General features: G+C 43.0%; 1 protein-coding gene across 1 annotated transcript in view; it reads right to left on the bottom strand.

Moving 5' to 3' along the window:
* The window catches only part of LOC139761999 (uncharacterized), a 78,665-nt gene that overhangs the window by 45,838 nt on the left and 9,647 nt on the right, over positions 1-23,180 (bottom strand). The window contains exons 2-3 of the mRNA XM_071686779.1: positions 18,714-18,846; positions 2,139-2,227 (exon numbers count right to left, since the gene is read on the bottom strand). Of these exons, the coding sequence (XP_071542880.1) occupies positions 2,139-2,227; positions 18,714-18,725 (101 nt within the window). The 5' untranslated portion in view covers positions 18,726-18,846. The remainder of the gene's footprint in view (positions 1-2,138; positions 2,228-18,713; positions 18,847-23,180) is intronic.

Below are 23,180 nucleotides of genomic sequence, written 5' to 3'. Positions count from 1 at the left end.
AACGACACAGCATATAACATTGTTTGGATTTACCGTCCAAGGTTATCCTGTCAACACAAACAACATCTCTAGAAAATATCCTCCGCTACGACTCTAAAACTGGTCATTTTTGTACAAGAGCTCAAAGTTTGGGTAAGACTGATGTGTTTCTTTAAGGCTAGGTTTCAGGAAGTTGTGGTGCAATAATCAGCATTCACGGGGTAGCCTGGGGATGAGCCCGTCTAGGTTTGATTTGTGGTCACAGTTGCCGGTCCGCAATCAACCCGTTTGAACTAAAATAAATAAGAATTGAAACTTTTTTTTTATCCTGGTGAAAGTTTCCCCTAATTTTTGTACATAACGTACTGAAACAAGGCCATGCATGAAAAACACCGAAATTTGATTTGAATTTCCAAGTGTGAATCATTCATAAAGTATCACTACCGTTTTTCCTATACACCACACCATATTTTCTGATAGATGGGAAATCATATTTTACTATCTACATCCATGAAGTTATTGTTTTAATTATTTATAGTATTATTCTCACCATCTTTCACGTCGAGTTCCACAGTCAGGGACGTATGTCCTGAGGAAGCTAGGCTTCAACGAAAGTATGAAAAGGGTTAAAGAGAGAAGAAGAAAAGGAAAAATAACTCCGATCAAACGCCAGAATGTTTCGGGAATGAAAGCAGCTAATCTTTACTGATTCAGGGGTGCTGAAAACAACTGTGACGTTTAAAATTGTTAATTGACTTGGGTTTTGAAGGTACAGGGTGGGTCCCGATTTTCACTGGTTTTGGCGATGTGAGGCTTTTGCATGGTGGCTCCAGTCCGGCAAGGTATTTCCTAGAAGGAAAAGTGAACGTTCAGATGTCCGAATATACTATCCGCTTTGCACCAAGTACCCCACGGTGAAGGATTTACCGTTCTGGAACCACTAGACATATTTCCCCTGGATTCGAGGGTCGGACAGAATGAATGGCGTGAGCCATTCACATCAAGAGAAACTGATCTTGCACCTAACGTGACGTCTGAACTACACAGGGTCACGCTGAATGAATAAAGCGACTTAGTCTGAAACCTGGAACTGTCGAAGAGTAAGGCAGAACTGTTGGGCTTGATATTGCAACAGTGGAATCTCCATGATGAAAATGACATTGTCCGCGTTTCGTGACAGCTAGAAAGATTTCACTCCATCCTTTAAGATTGAAGGTAAGTTCGTCGTCTGCTATCATGCAGACGGACTCGTCAGAGTTGAATCTTTAAGTTGCTCTGCATGATGGCAACGCGTTGCTGTTAATTCCAGTTGGTCAAGCATTCCATATGAAAAATCACATAACAGTCACATGAAACATTTTTTGACTATAAACTGCGACAAATATCTACGTCTGCTTTGTGGCGACTTGAAGGTTGTTGCTGTCTTGCTTGGACTGCAGCAGGGGTACACGAAGCTTTGCTGTTTCCTGTGTGAATGAGAGTCGAGCAAAGACTTTCCATTACAAGAGGGATTGGGCTTCCAGACTCACTGAAACAAGGAATAAAGAACGTCCTACACCTACCGTTGGTAGAATCCAGCAAGCTATTGCGACCGCCTCTGCTCATCAAACGAATTCATGAATAACTTTTCAATGAATAACTTTTCATGAATAAAAATGCTCCAGCGTTTAGATCGGTGCAAACTCCCAAGGATCAATACATCGAAAACGTAAGGTAGTGAGTTATTCTCGGAAACCGAAGCGAATCGAGTGTTTTCACGGTCATTTCCGTGTTCAGCGTTTCAAAATCAATAAGGGAAACATATTTCATCGAAACGTAAGTCAAAATTGTTGATCTGTGTAACATGCAGAGTGGCAGGTCGTAGTGTTAAGAAAGGCGTTGGAAGGGAAAGCTCCGAATCATATTATTATTATTATTATTATCTTTTTTTTTTTTTTTTTTTTTTTTCCAAAAGAAGGAACAGAGAATTGGGCCGGGTGGGGGTATTCCTTCAAAGGCCCAGTCCTCTGTTCTTAACGCTACCTCGCTAATGCGGGAAATGGCGAATAGTTTGAAAAAAAAAATTATTATCGTTATCATTATTACTATTATTATTATTATGATCATTATCATCATTATTGCAGGGGGAGTGAAGACAGTGAGTGATGGTTGTGACGTACTTGACCTTGAGGGGGAAGTCGTTCTCATTAACGATGACACAGTTGGTGAAGGAGAGCTCCTCGTTGGGGCACTTTGCCACCCTCATCATCTGCAATAGACAACCTTATATTATCTTAATTTTCTATAAATTATGTATATATATATATATATATATATATATATATATATATATATATATATATATAACAACGTTCAAAACTTACGAAATACTGAACCCTGCAAATTTGAGTAACTAAAATGACATGATACATATATGACAGTAACTGTTGTCATTGTAAGGAGTTATAAGTGCATGTCCCTTACCTTCCATTAGTCTCAAGTAATTCATACTGGTCAAAATAAGGATAGTGTAATATATAGATAGTGTAATATATGGATACAGTGTAATATGAGATGCTAACACCATTCATATTTCTTTTTCTGGGAAAATTCTGCAGATCATTTTTGGTATATAAATGAGGACTGTTTGATAAACTGAATATAAGAATTACATCAGAAATACGACCTCCACACAAATGACTCTAGTACAATTTCTCGCCTTATATCCTATTGTACTTATTTCCCTTCCCTAGACCTGGGAAGGTTGGCAAATTCGTGCACCATCTACTTTATATAACCTCTTTTTTGGTACAAGAGTGCATCTCTATCTGAGTATATGTAACATAAATCAATAAATAAATCAATAACAGTTTACTGGATTTAAGACACCATTCGGCTAAAAATATACAGTTGGTAATACACATAATAAAGAGGCTATATGCGTGTACATGTGGGGTGAGTTTTACGTAAACCTCGTGGGGTTCATCTCCCCCCGCCACCTTCTCTTCCCCATCGCCGCCCAGCCTCGGCCTGTCTTCTGGCGATCAGCTTCCCTTCGCCCCGCTCCGCCTCGACCTTCCCTAAGTTTATATCGATTTAGGGAAAAGACAGGGAAATTTGAAATAGCAAAAAGTCAAGGAAAACTTATGCAATCATAAAAAATGTACTATATTCAGCAATTGATATATAGGCAGTGAAACAATTAACTAATGGAATAGTAGCTTCGGGTTGGGTGTATGATACATATAGGAAGACTTACTAGTTCTATTACGTCTCTGGAACATGACGTACGAACTGAGCTTGTTACTTTATCCATCCTCTTGCTATTTTCATAGTCTTAACTATGGAGATATTGATTTCGAGAGATAGTAATATTTTGATTCTTGTCAGTCTCTCAAATAGTTCACTAATGTTATCGGGACTGCTGCCGTAAGCTTACTCTGCCATGTGTCTTGCGGTGTCATGTAGTTACGAAGTTATCAATAAAGGACCTCGAATAAAACGTAAGCTATTTATCAAGTTCAAGAACTGAACATGCACGTGTTGTGGCCACTAATGTTTGAGACAAGGCTCGAAAGAGGCATCTGGTGGATATTCTAAAATAAATAATGAAAAAGCCATTCACTGATTCTGCATTGGTTCTTTTAGAAAATAAGTGACCGTAATTCGTATTGATTCAATTCATTAATTTGTATTATAACACATACTAAGCCAGAAATATATAGTAAATGCTATCACACCATAAACAATCAACTACAGCTGTGTCCCGTTTGACGTGTGGTTGATGTCCAGTGACGACTCTTACATTTCTGTATCCAGGTAAGTTTATATGCTCTCACTCACAGTATTTTGATTACTTTACACACAATATAACTCTTGGACTGATGTTATCGTATGACAACAGCTAAAATAGCTAAAATGAATACATTTTCGTGGTTTTTAAACTTTTTTGGGCTGGGATTAAAGGGAAGACTAAGGTTATCAATAAAAAACCCTACGGCAAAATGACTGCTTACATGAGTAATATCTAGAGGTCAGAAATCATACCAAGAAAAGGCAAATGGTTCTCGGACTGAAGTGGATCTGCTAAACAAGGATCTGTTATGCCCTGCGGAAAGCGAATGGTGGCGCTGTGAGCCAGTAGTCTGGTGTCTGTTACGTTCCCCTCCCTGGCCCAGGCCGATACTTTTTTTGTTTTTCTTCGCCTCATCTAAGGGAGGATTTGTTGGCATTAAACCTACAAGCTCACGCATTCTCCCATTCATACACAAAATAAAAAAATAAAAAAATGCACACAGTTACGTTGAGGATATGGACATAAAGATGTTCAGAAAATAGATTTATAATATATAGACTTTAAGACATGGTTTACTTCTGCGAAATATATATCTGCGAGGGAAGGGTCAGCGGCAGGCGACATATTTTGTAACTCAAGTGAGGAAGTAAAGATGCAGGGAGGGACGCCGGCCATGAAACTTCCCTTCTGAGAGGGAACGATACGGTTACAACTTACCCCTTGAGGAGGGGCAAGAGACCATTACAACGAAGTTTGTGAGTCGAAGTGACAGAAGTCATACCAGCTCTTATGCAGAGATGATCTAGTAAAATTACCGATCAAGAGCTAAACGTTACAAAATAAGTAAATGGATACTTTTTTCCACAGAATGATGTATGGTACGAATAAGGTATGGTTTAGCCAGTGTATGGTGCGAACAACGTTTGATACGAACATTGTATGGTAAAGACAGTATATGGTACGAACAGTGTCTGCTACGAACCAAACTAATGGTACAAGTTTAAGAGTTGTTGGTTCAGTTTAGTCTCCCTCCCCTCAGTATGTGAACAAGCAATAAGTAATCACACAATTACAGATTCTCTTAGAATGTCTAGCGTTGTGTAACAGAGATCTGACGTCAAGAAAGGTAACTGAGCTACAAGAAGTTGGTGATAGCCATAGGGTGCAATAAGTTGGAACACTGAAGAACAAATAGACCATCACAACTTTCTTGTTTATGATTTGCATAATAGTGTTGATGTAGATATGAAATAAGAAATTGATGTACCAGGGAAAACAAGAATGTAGGTAACAAACAAAGATATCAAGAAATACTTAATAGTAAGAGAGTGATGGAGAAGTGCAATATATCAAGTGGAAAGTATAGAGCGTCCAAAAGTTGTTTTATGACGGTAAAGGAAAATAGAGAGGTAGGGCCTCACCTAATTTATACCCCACCCCGCCCCTCCTCGCTATTTACGCAAACACGTAATCATTCAGATAAACACAAAATGATCATAAACCTTTGAATATAAAGTGATTATATGTCACATATGCATCTTACGGATGCCAAAATTGGATGATTACTTACTGCGAAGATTCCCCAACAGTTTGTGTTTTGATTTTTTTCACGGTGACTGATCAGAATGCATTAGTATGGTTTCAAGTATCATTCCAATTTCTTTTTTTTTCAGAGAGGAATGTTGCTAGATGGCGGTAGAGGCGGTGGGAAGTCGACCTACCGACGCATCACTCCAGTAAGTTATACTGATGAAAAACTTGTTTTAGAGTAGTTATGACGCTGATTTGACTACTATCAGGGTAATTATGGCCTTCAGGAAGGATCAAGCTATATCCAGCAACCCAAAGATTTTAAGTGCCCTCGGATGTTTAAGATAATTCTGAGAACATTTACACTTTCGGTATATATGTGGCTCAAGTTGACTGTAAGAAACACTTACGCAGTTGGTTTTAGAGAAAATATACCTTTCCTCCCTAGAGAAATATAAGTAAGCAACTGGAGACAAATGAGTTATATGATGTGAGTGTTGCTGGAGATGACAGATCGATTAATACACGTTTGTGTTTGTTTCAAAATGTTGTGGTGAATCAGAATTCACCTTTTCTTGACCATGTTTTTCTGTAGCTTCCAATTATATTTAAGTCAGCAAGTCATCCCAAAGTGTTGTGGTACGAGATGACTGGCCCTTAGCAGTATGGCAATTATATGATTTCTGTCATGAGTGTGGGGATATTACTGGCTGAGAATCTCTCTCTCTCTCTCTCTCTCTCTCTCTCTCTCTCTCTCTCTCTCTCTCTCTCTCTCTCTCTCTCTCTCTCTCTCTCTCTCTCTCTCTTCTTGGATGATAAGTTTATATCTGCAAACCTCTTTGTGGCGAAATTCTTTATGTAAGGTACTGTCTTCGTAACCTTCTGTGGACCATCTCATCCAGTTCTATATATCTCTGTAAGCCAGATTGTGACAGTAATGCTGCTGTACTGTCATGTGGGTCACATGTTCCTTGTCACACTGCAATACTGTCATGTGGATCCCAGGTTCCCTGTCATGCTGCCATACTGTCGCATGTTCTCTGTCGTAAATACATTTCTGACTGTGAAGATAAGTTTTGACTGACCACGACAGTACTGCATGTGACTTACCTCGACAACTCTCGTCATAAAGTCTTTTTATAGCACTGACATCTCCAAAGACTGGTTTTGTGAAGTCACACTGATTATTAGTGAACTAGGATCCTAGGACTGGTTAGTACGAGAAATCCTTGGTTCTTCTGTGACCTCTTAAGTTTGTCACTGGTGGAGTTCAATATTTTCTTCCCTTGCTAGAGTAGAACCATAATTTGGCCTCACTTCACTGTTTCATTTTCGTTTTGTATTTGTTTGGACTGAATTTCAGTATGTAACCAGCCCCGGTCTCCTATGATCTCTATCTTGTTGCAGACTTGAATCGTTATATCTCGTATATTATACAGCAAGAGGTCAAGAAGAAGGTGCAGGGATTGAAAAAGAGGGCAAATGAGAGTTGGGGTGAGCGGGTATCTGTAAACTTTAGGGAAAATAAGTTGTTTTGGAAGGAGGAAAAATAATGTGCGAAAAACAAGAGAACAAAGAGGAACATCGGTGAAGGTGGCAAAAGGGGAAGTGGTAACTAGTAGTGATGAAGTGAACAGGAGATGGAGCGAGTATTTTGAATGTGGTTGATTATAGTTTAGCAGATGAAGGGTGTCTGGATAGGGGTGGTATGCGAAGTGAGAGAGTTATGGAGAGTAGTTTGGTTGAGAGAGGAGGTGGTGAAAGCCTACGTAAGATAAAATGTGGCAAGGCAGCTGGAATGGATGGTGTTGCTCTTATAAATATTAAGAAAGTGGGTGGCAGTGTTGTTGATTGGTTGTTAAGGATTTTCAGTGTACGTATGAATCATGGCGAGGTGCTATTGTATAGAGCGAAGAGGATAGATGCATGTTCAAATTACAGAGAAATAATTTTGTTGAGTAGATCTGGTAAGTTCTTTGGGAGGGTATTGACTGAGAGAGTGAAGGCTTGCACAGAACATCAGATCGGTTAGAGGATGTGTGGATCAGCGGTTTGCATTAAAGAATGAGTATGAAAAATAGAGAAATAGATGGATTTCTATGTGACATTTATGGATATGAAGAAAGCATATGATAGGGTTAATAGAGATGCTTTGTGGAAGGTCTTATGAAGATTGGTGTGGAAGGAAAGCTGCTTAAAGCAGTGAGGAGTTTTTATCAAGGGTGTAAGGCATGTATAAGAGTAAGAAGAGAGGAGAATGAACGGTTCCAAATGGAGGTTGATCTACGGCGGGGGTGTCTGATGTCACCATAGTTCGATATATTTTATGGATGGGGTGGCGAGGGAGTTAAAGCGAGAGTCTTGGAGAGAGGGGGAAGCATATAGTCTGTGGCTGATGAGAGGGCCTGGGAAGTGTCACTTGCTTGCTGATGATACAGCACTGGTGGCAGATTCGAGTGAGAAACTAGAAACATAACTAAGTTTGGAAGATTGCGTAAAAGGAGTTAGGATGTGAGTCTGAATGGAGGAAAATTGGAGGAATTGAAGTGTTTTAGCTACCTGGGAGTGGACATGGCAGCAAATGGAATCATGGAAGCGTAAAAGTCATAGGGTGGGTGAGGGAGTGAAGATTCTGGAAGCTCTAAAAAAATGTGTGGAAAGAGAGAACTTTATCTGGAAGGGTAGTAAAATGCGTGTTTGAAGGAATAATAGTCCCAAAAATATTGTATGGATGCGAGGCATGGACTATGCTATGATAAGGCTGTGCGGAGGAGGGTGGATGTGTAGGAAATGAAATGTTTGAGGACAATATGTTGTGTGAGGTGGTGTGATCGGGTAAGCAATAAAAGGGTGAGAGAGATGTGTGGTAGTAGAGAGTGGTTGAGAGAGCTGAGGAGGATAAGCTGAAATGATTTGGACATATGGAGAAAATGAGTGTAAAATGTTGACAAAGAGGACATAAAAGTCAGAAATAGATGGAACAAAAAGAACAGGGAGACCAGATTGGTAATGGAAGGATGAAATTAAAAAGATTGTGAGCGATCGGGGCCTAAACTTACTGGAGGGTGAAATGAGAAGAGGATGGAGTGAATTGGAACAATGTGGTAGAGTGCTGTCAATGGTCTGAACCAGGGCATGTGAAGCGTCCGGGGTAAACCATGGAAAGGTCTGTGGGGCCACTTTAATGATAGGGAGCTGTGGTTTGGTGCATTACACATGACAGTTAGAGACTGAGTGTGAGCGGATGTAGCCTTCGTCAGTTTTTGGCGCCACCTTGATAACATGGGAAACGATTATCATGTATCAAAAAAATGTATAGCAACATCTTTATTGCAACGTTTGCATTGCTATGGTTGTACTGGAACAGTTGTACATCAACGTCATTATAGCAACAGTTATATAACAACAGGTGTACATTAACGGTTGTATAGTAACTTATATAGTACTGCTGCTCGGCGACATGTGTATAACAACGGTTGTATAGCGACGGTTGAACAGCAACATTTGCATAGCAACAATTTGCAATAGATTTAGGCATGGTTCGGGTCGTGGCAGGTTATGTGAGTAGTTAATGAGTGGGAGAAGGATGGCCAAGCCTTACCTCAGACTAGGCTGGAGGATGGCCAAGCCTTACCTCAGACTAGGCTGGAGGATGGCCAAGACTTGCCTCCCACTTTGCAGAGGATGGCCAAGCCTTACCTTTCACTAGAGTTAGTATGGTTCAGATGATAGCGACCCTCATCATACTTTAATGTTACGTTGTTGTTCATACTGACCGGTTCCTGTCACTCAAGAGAACTCTAGTGACTTCAGGTCGTAATTTACAGTTAAGAGGATGAAAGTAACAACTACAAGTCCTAACTGGTACATGGTAACACACTCAGCCATTGCCACACTAGTGAGAATGATCTAAGCTACTGCTAACACACTCAGCCGGCACATAAGCTGCAGAGGGTGCGGCTGGAGTGTGTGATGCTTGCAAGATACCCTGAGTGAGTAGGTCCAGGTACTGTGATAGCAATAAACGAGTTATAATCTTTAAAGACACATTTCGACGTATAGTGTGAGAGGGTGACGTATGGGGCAGACTTGAGGGCGTCTATGTAATATGTCTCCTGGGAGGCCATTGTTACTTCCAAGGAGAGAATCAATACAGGAGTGGGTTGTTGTTATACAGGGCCGGTCTGTAGGTGGACCGTCCTTATAGTTAATACTGCCACCATTCACGATGACGACATCCTTCCTACCTCCACATCTGCTCCGCCGCGCCCTTCCTGCTCTGGGTCACCCTAGTGGTACACAGGCGGGGCCTCCTTCCCTCCACCCACCTGCCTTCCTCGGTAATCAGGCCTCACACCTGTCCGATGAGTGACTGACTTCCTTTCAGATAGTGGCAGGTAGGGGAGACTGCCTCACGAGATAGTCAAGGTGGACCTCATGCAGAAATTTGAAACGCTGTGTACGAGTAGAGAAAGTTCAAAAGATGGAGCCCTACCAGTGTGAACCCGGTGGCCGTACACTACGTATGGGAAAGTATCAAAAGCGACATATTATTCCCTTTGTTATCCCTCTTTATCAAGGCGGACCTCCGATACTCGTACAGTGGTTGCCTTAAAGCAACACACTCATGGTGATCCTCGCTCAGTGTAGTGAGTTGGCAGAGGGAAGGGGCGGTGGTGGCAGGGGAGGACGGTGGTGGCAGGGGAGTATAAGTGGTGAGGATCAATAAAGTTAGCAGTATAACTTACCATGATATTGTTGTCATCCTTATGGATACAGGCGGTTAAAGAAGACCAGATGTAGGTAGGAAGCAGAGTTGGGAAACCAGGAATGAAGTTGGAAATCCACTGACTCCCAGGCTCTAGACAGCGTTGGGGAATTCCATTTTTTCATGTGAAGGTTCCAGTCATGGACAGATATGTTGTTCGAGGCCTGACATTACTTCATATATGAAGAGGATTAAAGAGCTGCTGAAGTCAGGAGAGAGAGAGAGAGAGAGAGAGAGAGAGAGAGAGAGAGAGAGAGAGAGAGAGAGAGAGAGAGAGAGAGAGAGAGAGAGAAGGGGGGGGGGGGATTTGGGGGTTTGGAAAAAACCCACCTCTTGAAGTGTCAAGTTATAGCACTTAGCAATGACTTAAAAAACATCTAGTCCAGAGTTTGACGGTGTAGCAATGGAAACAGACATCACAACGACCCACCCTTGAGTTGTCGAAGGTTTGAGAGTAACAACGGGACACAGTGTACGGGTTTGTGGTCTGAGTAACAACGGGACACAGTGTACGGGTTTGTGGTCTGAGTAATGGCGGGGCCACCGTAGCAGCTTATGCTCTCTTTACCATGTTCAACATGGCGGTATTGTGGCCATATAGCTCGGCTCTTGGGTCACAGCCAAGCTGGACATACGTATGTACTGGAGTGACACGTGTCACCTGTCAGGTATGCTGGAAATCTTAACAATAACCGGAAGGAACCCTTGTGGGCAGGATGTTGCGGGCCATCGATAGACCTGGACTGGGAGACAGGAACATCATGTGGTCACACACATGAGAAAAAACATATCCAAGAGACAGTAAGATGTAAGGAGTAGTGTTGAGAGTGTGGGAGGTATGTGAGGCGCCCTTGTGAAGGAAGCAGTTGGCCTGGCTCTCATAACCGGGTCGAACCATAAAGGAAGATGCCACCATTGGACACCCGCCAGCCCTACCTACATCGGTTACACAACCGGTTGTTAGTCATTGTTAGCGCTCTAACAAGTTACGTGGCCAGACAAAGGCTATAGGGAGGTACACGTTATTTCCTTACTAGAGATTAACGAACGTGGAGGTGGAAGACGCCTCCAACATTAGTAAAAAGACACTTGTCCCACCAGTATGAGCCTGGCTCCTGCTAGGGAAACATAAATAAATAAAGAAAGAATGGCTCATCTAATTGAAGCGGCCCTTCAGCTGAAGATACAAGGTTAAGGAGTTGTATAATTGGTGGGTCATGGTAGCATTTGGTTACTTAATCTAAAAGCTCGTAATATCTGGGTCGGGTGGGATGCATCTACGTTTTGGATAAACACGAGTGAAGCTTCTACACCGTACACGAAGTTCTACTGATTAAATTTTTGGTATATATATGTTATGCGGGGGGTGACTGTATTGTTGACTGGTTGGTAAGGTTATTTAATGTATGTATGACTCATGGTGAGGTGCCTGAGGATTGGCGGAATGCGTGCATAGTGCCATTTTACAAAGGCAAAGGGGATAAGAGTGAGTGCTCAAATTACAGAGGTATAAGTTTGTTGAGTATTCCTGGTAAATTATATGGGAGGGTATTGATTGAGAGGGTGAAGGCATGTACAGAGCATCAGATTGGGGAAGAGCAGTGTGGTTTCAGAAGTGGTAGAGGATGTGTGGATCAGGTGTTTGCTTTGAAGAATGTATGTGAGAAATACTTAGAAAAGCAAATGGATTTGTATGTAGCATTTATGGATCTGGAGAAGGCATATGATAGAGTTGATAGAGATGCTCTGTGGAAGGTATTAAGAATATATGGTGTGGGAGGAAAGTTGTTAGAAGCAGTGAAAAGTTTTTATCGAGGATGTAAGGCATGTGTAGGAAGAGAGGAAAGTGATTGGTTCTCAGTGAATGTAGGTTTGCGGCAGGGGTGTGTGATGTCTCCATGGTTGTTTAATTTGTTTATGGATGGGGTTGTTAGGGAGGTAAATGCAAGAGTTTTGGAAAGAGGGGCAAGTATGAAGTCTGTTGGGGATGAGAGAGCTTGGGAAGTGAGTCAGTTGTTGTTCGCTGATGATACAGCGCTGGTGGCTGATTCATGTGAGAAACTGCAGAAGCTGGTGACTGAGTTTGGTAAAGTGTGTGGAAGAAGAAAGTTGAGAGTAAATGTGAATAAGAGCAAGGTTATTAGGTACAGTAGGGTTGAGGGTCAAGTCAATTGGGAGGTGAGTTTGAATGGAGAAAAACTGGAGGAAGTGAAGTGTTTTAGATATCTGGGAGTGGATCTGGCCGCGGATGGAACCATGGAAGCGGAAGTGGATCATAGGGTGGGGGAGGGGGCGAAAATTCTGGGGGCCTTGAAGAATGTGTGGAAGTCGAGAACATTATCTCGGAAAGCAAAAATGGGTATGTTTGAAGGAATAGTGGTTCCAACAATGTTGTATGGTTGCGAGGCGTGGGCTATGGATAGAGTTGTGCGCGGGAGGATGGATGTGCTGGAAATGAGATGTTTGAGGACAATGTGTGGTGTGAGGTGGTTTGATCGAGTGAGTAACGTAAGGGTAAGAGAGATGTGTGGAAATAAAAAGAGCGTGGTTGAGAGAGCAGAAGAGGGTGTTTTGAAGTGGTTTGGGCACATGGAGAGAATGAGTGAGGAAAGATTGACCAAGAGGATATATGTGTCGGAGGTGGAGGGAACGAGGAGAAGAGGGAGACCAAATTGGAGGTGGAAAGATGGAGTGAAAAAGATTTTGTGTGATCGGGGCCTGAACATGCAGGAGGGTGAAAGGAGGGCAAGGAATAGAGTGAATTGGAGCGATGTGGTATACCGGGGTTGACGTGCTGTCAGTGGATTGAATCAAGGCATGTGAAGCGTCTGGGGTAAACCATGGAAAGCTGTGTAGGTATGTATATTTGCGTGTGTGGACGTATGTATATACATGTGTATGGGGGGGGGTTGGGCCATTTCTTTCGTCTGTTTCCTTGCGCTACCTCGCAAACGCGGGAGACAGCGACAAAGTATAAAAAAAAAAAAAAAAAAATATGTTATGCGTTTAGACGATTCGTTGAACATTGCGTAATATAAAGTTGCATATTGGAAGAATTGCATTAGTAATGTGTTGACGTACATCATGTCTTTAATGAAGAACATTAATTGATTTAAAGTTACATAATCGTAGAATTGTAATAGTTTTGTATTAGCACACGTTATGTATGTAATGCTGAACTACAGTACTACTGTGTTGACATATATTTAGTACAGAACATTTAAGTGATGAATATCTTTACGTTGTTGGTTGCATCACTTCTGGTAATACACGAGTACTTTACATACACATAACTATGGGACAAGCTAGTTTCTTGCTTATGTGTGCACTTGTTCATGGGTTGTTTATGATTTTCGCAGTCGTACGTAGAGGACAATCTCTGTATCTGTAGGAACACTGGCTGGTATGAGGAGAGTGTGATGACGGACGTAGGTCAGGCGATCGCCTTTCCGACCCTCAAGGAAATATATGGAGTGACTGTGGTCAGCTGGGTCACAGCCCCAACTGTCAGGGGCACTGAGGCGACTGCAGCTAAAGCAAAGGCCTCTCTAGTGAGTTACTCGTTCACTGGTAAAAGTATCTAGTTATGTCTCTTTCACAAGCAGATTAATCGGAGGTGGGGACCCTTGTGTGAAGATGGTAGGTAGGTGTGGTCAGGCATAATCCAAGTTTCAAACTGGTGGGTTGGAGGGAGAGAGAGAGGGAGTTTAAGTCGCCATCTTGACCTGCAGGTGGGCCTGAAACACCAGAGACACGTCTTTCCCCATCGAGGTTTGGACGATGAAAAGTGTTTTAGGACCAACAGCTCATGTAGCTTACACTGCCACCAACTTGGGACACAACCACCTGATAGTCGCCTCCACATGTGTGGACGTCACGCACAAGGTCTTATATCCTGAGGCCCCAATACCCACAGGGTTCTACCCTAAGCCCCTCCTCCCCCCACAGGTGTTCTACACCCGCAGGGTCCTACCCTAAGGCCACCCCGATATGTGCGGCCACTTTCGTACGGTCCTGCCCTGAGGACTCCACACACACGTACCCCATATCTCCGGGAACTTGGGTAGGACTGGGTAGTCACGGGGCCTGGGGGCGGGGCGAGGTGGTCCCAGGGATGGGATGATAATGGGGTATTAGGTGGCGGGCATGGTGTGGTCTTGGTAGCTACAGGTGCCCGGGATGGTCACTGTGTCAAGAGAAGGATCGGTGTGGTCAGGGGGACAAGGGGAAGTCCCCTGTTATTGGTAGCCTTGTTTAACCTGTGTCCCTAACTTCCACCCCCTTACGAGGGTACCTCCTGCCCGTGCCATTATTGCCCCTGTCCTCCTGGTATAAGTAAGTTAGTAATTTGCCTCCACCTAGCCAAGACGTGTGCCTCTCCCGTCTACTGTACTGCTGCCTCGTATCCCTACCCTCATATCCTTGGAGGGATTTTCCCTCCTTAAATGCCCTTAATATCCACCCTATCGTTTGCCTTGCTCTTCCGTGTCTTTCCTTCCATCATGCCTCCCTCACGTCTGCTGTTTTACCGTCCCTTAACCTTACCCTTACCTGGTTACTTGTTCCCTCCCTCGTAATTACCTATTTGTGCTGTACGGGGAGGCACTTATATATATATATATATATATATATATATATATATATATATATATATATATATATATATATATATATATATATATATTATACTTTGTCGCTGTCTCCCGCGTTAGCGAGGTAGCGCAAGGAAACATACGAAAGAATGGCCCAACCCACCCACATATACATGTATATACATACACGTCCACACACGCACCTATACATACCTATACATTTCAACGTATACATACATATATATATATATATATATATATATATATATATATATATATATATATATATATATATATATATATATATATATATACACACAGACATATACATATATACACATGTACATAATTCATACTTGTGGATGTGTTTATGATTACCTTTAGCACTGCCAGAGACCCTTACCCCGTCCTCAGGTGAGAGTAAGGGCCAGGAAGTGTGTGTGTGTGTGTGTGTGTGTGTGTGTGTGTGTGTGTGTGTGTGTGTGTGGTTGTCGTTGCCCGTGGCCCTGCCAGAGACCATTACCCCGTCGTCAGGTGAGAGTGAGGGCCAGGGTGTGTGTGCTTGTCACAGTATTATGATCTCTTGCCAGATATGGCCGCTCCAACCGCCATCAATACAGCATCACACACAACCTTGACAAAAAGACAGCACGTACACAAAAAGGGCAATTTCCCTCTTACCCGCCAGTTACTGCTCCTGCCGCTGTCTGCTTCATGTTCCATGTTTACGTCTTCCTCGCTGTACCACCTGGTGTTAGTGGCACATGTTATAGCCATTGTCTTCCCACAGCCACCTACCCTTGGTCGCCCTACCACCTCACCCTAGTTCTTCATGTGGTAATATCCTACCCTAGGACCCATCCCCCCTCCCTCCCTCCCTCCAACCCCTCTTGACCTTACCCAGGACGCTGGCCCCTCGCTTAGCCTTGCCCAGGTGGATGCCCTCGTATGACCTTATCCAGGTGGGCGTCTGTGTGTGTGTGTGGCAGGTAATCCAGGCAGAGTTTATGTTGAAGTTTTTCTTTGCAACTTCCGTTACATATGTAATAATATTCTGAATTTTGTTTTGGTCTTTTTCAAGAAAACGTTTTGATGATTTTGATTGACAAGATGACAACTTTCCTCAGGTACTGTGAGGTCAATGGTGGGTCATGTTAGTCCTAGCAGATGACAATGGGTGGAGGTTAACCAGTTATGTAGTGTGGCAATGACTGTAGAGATATTTGCTCTGGATTTTCAGACAACATACAGGAGGACATGTGCCAGTCTCAGGTGGTACAGATCTACAAGTACAGCATAGGATTCTCTCCTTGTTAATGCCTCAGTGAAGGAAGACGCTTTCGTTTGTATCTCGTTTAAAGAGGATAGGATCTTAATAATTCTTGGTTCTTGATAACTTGAGCGTAAGTGATAAATGTTTGGGTTTGTATAGTGTAGAAACACGACATATGTAAACACTGGTGCTTGTGGTTGGGTCTCACTTTCATGCTGCTGTACTTCCACCAGAGCTTCAAGTCCAGAACGGAGGAAATCGATTACGTCTAGGTCGTCATAATTACTGGATCTGACAAACATGATGCAGCCAAGCCTAGCCATTGATCTCAGCAAAATGATACAGCTAGGCCTAGCATAGGAAAGATTTGAACAAAAAAAGAAGCCAAGCTTAGCTCTACGTGTGACAGACATGATGCAGCCAAGCATAGCCATGCTCTGACCATGATGCAGTCAAGTCTAGTAACGCCAGTGGCAAATGACCAACATGATACGAGTAAGCCTAGGCACTATAATTGATACGATGCACTCAAGCCTAGAAACCGCAGACGACGAACAGGACGCAGCCAGGCCTAGCGACTGCTTCCACCTTGATGCAACATAGACGAGCAAATGTATCTCACCAGCAGGATACAGCAATGCCTAGAAATAGATGCTTTATTTTGACGCCAAGAATATTGTAAGAGGTGAGGCCGTTTTGTTAATCAGTTATTCAGAATTCTAACAATGTTTGGTTTATATTGACACCAGGGAATGTGTATTGGTAATACACTTTAAAACTGTGGAAATTAATGATAGATTTCGCAGTTTCTTTTGGCATTCGTACAGATTTTTTTCTCAGCTTGAAATTTGTAAGTCCATATTCACTGCTTGTTTATATATATATATATATATATATATATATATATATATATATATATATATATATATATATATATTGGAAAGGATCACAATTTTGCGCGTGATCAAGATATTCCTATGTTTCATTTTCCCCGTGGACTCATAGGAATATCTTGAACACGCGCAAAATTGTGATTCTTTCCAATATATATATATATATATATATATATATATATATATATATATATATATATATATATATATATATATATATACACACACACATATATAGCAAGTTTTGGTTCCTCTTGGGATTGTGTCAATATAGATATGTCGTCTACATAGTACATAGCAGGTTAATCATTAAAACATCAACATGGTAAGACTGGAGCCATCATCTTGGAACTCATTATGATAAGTTACCAGGGTTATCGCTCTTTATTCCTCCAGAAAGAATGTTGTAGATCACTTATTAATTAATCTCTAATCCGGGATAACAATATTGTTTCTCAACTCCGAAGAATGTTAATTGTTTTAATGGTGATTCTGTGCTAACAGCATCAACAAATGTCCAGAGAACATCCCCTGCCCACTCTACGGTGAACGACTGTTGGGTTTCATTTACCAGTGTTTGTGTGAGGGTCATGTTACGACCCAACATATTCCCTGGTGTTGGTACACACTGGTCATATTATAACTTGTTTCCTGGTTACTCTCTGCACATTTTTGCTGTATTTGCAATTGTCCTCTCAGCATATGAATGACCGCAAAAAGTTACATGACCTACCATGGTCTCTGAATGTGTAGGGAAGTATGTGAGGTTGGTATATAAGAATTGGTGGAGCCTGTGGTGTCTGGTGGATCTGAAACAGGTATCCCACAGCATGACCTCATCGGGTCTTGAGCTCCACACAGGTGATAAAGAAGACCTCTGGTCCCAAACCTTACCAAACTCTCCGCTAGCGTGTGGTACAAGTATTATTTTCCCATCACGGCTCTTGCGCAACGCTCACGGTAAACACCAGACAGTGAATGTGTCATGACCTCACTTTGTGTGACACTGCCATCAGTGAAAATGGCATCAGTGACAGTGACAGTTGTGTGCCTGACAGTGGCATCATATGGCTTGGTAAGGATATTGTCTTCCCTGACACTCACTTGGTGGATACTAATATTGCTTCCCAGGTGATGGGGTTTTGAGGAAGGGGCCGTTTTACTGGGTCTAAGTGACCTGTAATTATCATTCCAAAGACCGTGCTATCCCCTCTTACTGGTCCTCTATTTAAGTGGTACTTTGCCTGATGAGTCCGGGTGTTCTGGCTGCAGTCAGGTATGGAGTGAGGTATGTTGTTGAACCGTGATCGTGGAGAGGGACTGACTGGCTGCCGTGTTCCGGGCCACGGGTACAGAGAGCAGGAGGGAGGAGAGAGTGTTGGTCCCTGACATTTCCAGGACACAGCCGCTCCCGCCCCTGCATTAGTAACAACAGTAAAAAACTTAATACGACATCCTGGCTGGTGCTAGCCTGACGTGTGAGGAGTTACCAGCTCACGTCTCATGATATTCCTCGAACAAAAAGTGAGTGTATCATACTTCCTTCTTACCTATACATAGTGTATTATAATATACATATAGCTGTTATATACAAGTAAGCGGGAGAATAGTAGAATCTTATGATAGGGGATGATTCACTACAACCACTTCCAGTCAAGGCAATCTCGGCGTAGCTACAGCGGTCAGGCTACTGCGGTCTGGACTATCTATCTGGTGGGGTGGTAGGTGCAGCTTAGGTCCCTTCAGCAAGTGCTACTAGCTAGTAAGCCCCATCTAATGTGACTAGTTGTCTAACCCTAGCAGCGTTACAGGTCATCTAAAGCAGCTAGTGTCTAAGGCGGCCCTGCACCGTCTGGCTGGAGCCGGGAACCACCACTCATGGGGGGATACATGGAACACTTACCCCCCCGTACATGTTGACGACACAAACACAAGACAAGACCCACACCCACACCTGCTACACGCGGCGCCTTTGGCTCTTCTGTAGACGACACCGCAGGCGGTGCAGCGGGCTGGACTGCGACGTTGGGCCCAACCTGAAGACCAAGTTGGACAACCACAGGTTCTTATCAGACACACACCATACGACGACGACCTTAATAGCACTGTATATAAACTGTAACATTCTCAGGTAGGAGGGGCTGGAGAAGGGGAAGAAGAGATAGAAGTAAACGCAAGGGTGACATGGTCATGTGAGGGAAATCCTAGTGTGACCTGGTAACGTGAGAGGGAAACCCTAGTGTGACCTGGTACCATGAGAAGGAACTCCTAGAGTGACTTAGTAATGTGAGAGGGAAACCCTAGGGTGACCTGGTAGTGAGAGGGAAACACTAGGGTGACTTGGTAGTGTGAGAGGGAAACCCTAGGGTGATCTAGTAATGTGAGAAGGTGTTTTGGGTACCTAGGGTACAACGTAACGTACCTGAAGTAGACAAAGCCTCTCGACACACATTTTCATTCTTACCTTATACCCTCACACTTGTACGCTCTCACACACAATGTACATGGCCTGACACAGCTTGTACATTGATATATACACTCGGGGCACAGTAACAGAAACCTTGGCTACTTTCGCATAGCTGGGTACACTGGTTCATGAGGTGTTCTGGCTTGTATCTGAGGTACACTGGTTCATGAGGTGTTCTGTCTTGTGTCTAGGGGTACACTGGTTCATGAGGTATTCATCTAGGTATTGAGGTTGTATGAGGACACCAGTAGTGTCAGGTGGTGAAGGATGTCTCCATTCACAGAAGGTGGTGCATCTGATCCCAGCTGGGTACTGAGCCTCTCGCTGGAGGAACTACACAGCCAGCTTGTGTTAGGCGTGTGGGTCACCAGGTGAAGCCCTGTATGTTTCCTCCGACTTCTACACCATTGTGCTGGAACGTACCTGGACTTCCAGACCACCTGTCCTGTAAATGTGTGGAGAGGTGCTGACGGTGTGGCAGAACACGTTAACTGCTGGTGACGGTGTGGCAGAACACGGTAACTACTGGTGCCGGTGTGGCAAAACATGGTAACTGCTATGGTGTAGCGACCTTCCGCTACACCACCAACCACTGTAGGTATAGTGTGCAGCACCGGACCCGCCCATGGCAGCTGGTGAGGCCAGCACCTGTGGCTAACTGTCTAAATGACCTGATTATAACAACAGAAATTACTATTTACAACTTACCACGCGCAGTATCAGTTAACCAACGAATCTTCATTCTCCGTTGAAGTTCTTATTACAATAAAGTCACGTCAGTGGATAATTATGAACTTTTTTTCACTTCAGTAATGTGTGTAGAAACTTGACTTTTTTACCGCGACCATCTTCACATGGAATCGAAATATTAAGAGACATATTAACTTTCATTTGATTACAACTTAATGTTTTGCTTGTCCTGCGTCTCCTATTATGATACGGGCTGGTGTCGCCACTGTCACATACTGCCATCGCATTCATCAAGTGGGCATCAAATACGTCATTTCCGAAAAGAATCATATATATATATATATATATATATATATATATATATATATATATATATATATATATATATATATATATGTATTATTTTTTTTTATTATACTTTGTCGCTGTCTCCCGCGTTTGCGAGGTAGCGCAAGGAAACAGACGAAAGAAATGGCCCAACCCCCCCCCCCCCCATACACATGTATATACATACGTCCACACACGCAAATATACATACCTACACAGCTTTCCATGGTTCACCCCAGACGCTTCACATGCCTTGATTCAATCCACTGACAGCACGTCAACCCCGGTAAACCACATCGCTCCAATTCACTCTATTCCTTGCCCTCCTTTCACCCTCCTGCATGTTCAGGCCCCGATCACACAAAATCTTTTTCACTCCATCTTTCCACCTCCAATTTGGTCTCCCTCTTCTCCTCGTTCCCTCCACCTCCGACACATATATCCTCTTGGTCAATCTTTCCTCACTCATTCTCTCCATGTGCGCAAACCACTTCAAAACACCCTCTTCTGCTCTCTCAACCACGCTCTTTTTATTTCCACACGTCTCTCTTACCCTTACGTTACTCACTCGATCAAACCACCTCACACCACACATTGTCCTCAAACATCTCATTTCCAGCACATCCATCCTCCTGCGCACAACTCTATCCATAGCCCACGCCTCGCAACCATACAACATTGTTGGAACCACTATTCCTTCAAACATACCCATTTTTGCTTTCCGAGATAATGTGTGAGGAAGTACCAGGAGAGACTGAGTACAGAATGGAAAAAGGTGAGAACAATGGAAGTAAGGGGGGTGGGGGAGGAATGGGATGTATTTAGGGAATCAGTGATGGACTGCGCAAAAGATGCTTGTGGCATGAGAAGAGTGGGAGGTGGGTTGATTAGAAAGGGTAGTGAGTGGTGGGATGAAGAATTAAGAGTATTAGTGAAAGAGAAGAGAGAGGCATTTGGACGATTTTTGCAGGGAAAAAATGCAATTGAGTGGGAGATGTATAAAAGAAAGAGACAGGAGGTCAAGAGAAAGGTGCAAGAGGTGAAAAAAAGGGCAAATGAGAGTTGGGGTGAGAGAGTATCATTAAATTTTAGGGAGAATAAAAAGATATATATATATATATATATATATATATATATATATATATATATATATATATATATATATATATATATATATATGTATACACACACACACACTTGATCGCAGTTTCTCGCGTTAGTGAGTTAGCGCTAGAAACAGAAGAAAGGCCGCATCCGTTCACAACCATTTTCCAGCTGTCATGAGAAATGCACCAAAACTACGGTTCGCTATCCACAAACAAGCCCCACAGACCTTTCCGTGGTTTATTCCAGGAGATTCACATTCCCTGCAACATCACTTCAGTGTACCACACTATTCCAACTCACTCTGTCCCGTGCACGCCCATTACCCTCCTGCATGTTCAGGCCCCGATGCACAAGATATTTTACACTACATCCGTCCATCTCCAAGTTGGTCTTCAGCGTCTCCTCGTTCCCTCCATTTCTAACACATATATCCTCTTTGTCAACTTTTTTTCACTCATCCTCTCCATATGTCCAAACCATTTCAACAAGCCCTTTTCACTCTCTCAACCACACTCTTTTTATTACCACACATCTCTCTCACCCTTTCATTACTTAATCGATCAGACACCTCGCACCACATATGTTCCTCAAGCATTTCATTGCCAACAAATCCACCCTCTTCCTCTATAGCCCATGCCTTGCATCCATGTAAAAATGCTGGGACTATTATACCTTCAAACATAACAATTTTTGCCCACCCAGATAAAGATCTCGCTTCTCACACATTCTTAAGCGCTCCCAGAAAGGTTCTGAGAATACATATATATTTATTTATTTATTATACTTTGTCGCTGTCTCCCGCGTTAGCGCAAGGAAACAGACGAAAGAATGGCCCAACTCACCCACATACAAATGTATATACATACACGTCCACACAGGCACATATACATACCTATACATTTCAACGTGTATATATATATTTTTTTTTTTTTTTTTCTTTTTATACTTTGTCGCTGTCTCCCGCGTTTGCGAGGTAGCGCAAGGAAACAGACGAAAGAAATGGCCCAACCCCCCCCCCCCCCCCATACACATGTACATACACACGTCCACACACGCAAATATACATACCTACACAGCTTTCCATGGTTTACCCCAGACGCTTCACATGCCTTGATTCACTCCACTGACAGCACGTCAACCCCTGTATACCACATCGCTCCAATTCACTCTATTCCTTGCCCTCCTTTCACCCTCCTGCATGTTCAGGCCCCGATCACACAAAATCTTTTTCACTCCATCTTTCCACCTCCAATTTGGTCTCCCTCTTCTCCTCGTTCCCTCCACCTCCGACACATATATCCTCTTGGTCAATCTTTCCTCACTCATTCTCTCCATGTGCCCAAACCATTTCAAAACACCCTCTTCTGCTCTCTCAACCACGCTCTTTTTATTTCCACACATCTCTCTTACCCTTACGTTACTTACTCGATCAAACCACCTCACACCACACATTGTCCTCAAACATCTCATTTCCAGCACATCCATCCTCCTGCGCACAACTCTATCCATAGCCCACGCCTCGCAACCATACAACATTGTTGGAACCACTGTTCCTTCAAACATACCCATTTTTGCTTTCCGAGATAATGTTCTCGACTTCCACACATTTTTCAAGGCTCCCAAAATTTTTGCCCCCTCCCCCACCCTATGATCCACTTCCGCTTCCATGGTTCCATCCGCTGACAGATCCACTCCCAGATATCTAAAACACTTCACTTCCTCCAGTTTTTCTCCATTCAAACTCACCTCCCAATTGACTTGACCCTCAACCCTACTGTA

The sequence above is a fragment of the Panulirus ornatus genome, chromosome 42 (assembly GCF_036320965.1).
Source record: "Panulirus ornatus isolate Po-2019 chromosome 42, ASM3632096v1, whole genome shotgun sequence".
Taxonomy (NCBI): domain Eukaryota; kingdom Metazoa; phylum Arthropoda; class Malacostraca; order Decapoda; family Palinuridae; genus Panulirus; species Panulirus ornatus.
This window is presented reverse-complemented; position numbering and strand designations above follow the sequence as displayed.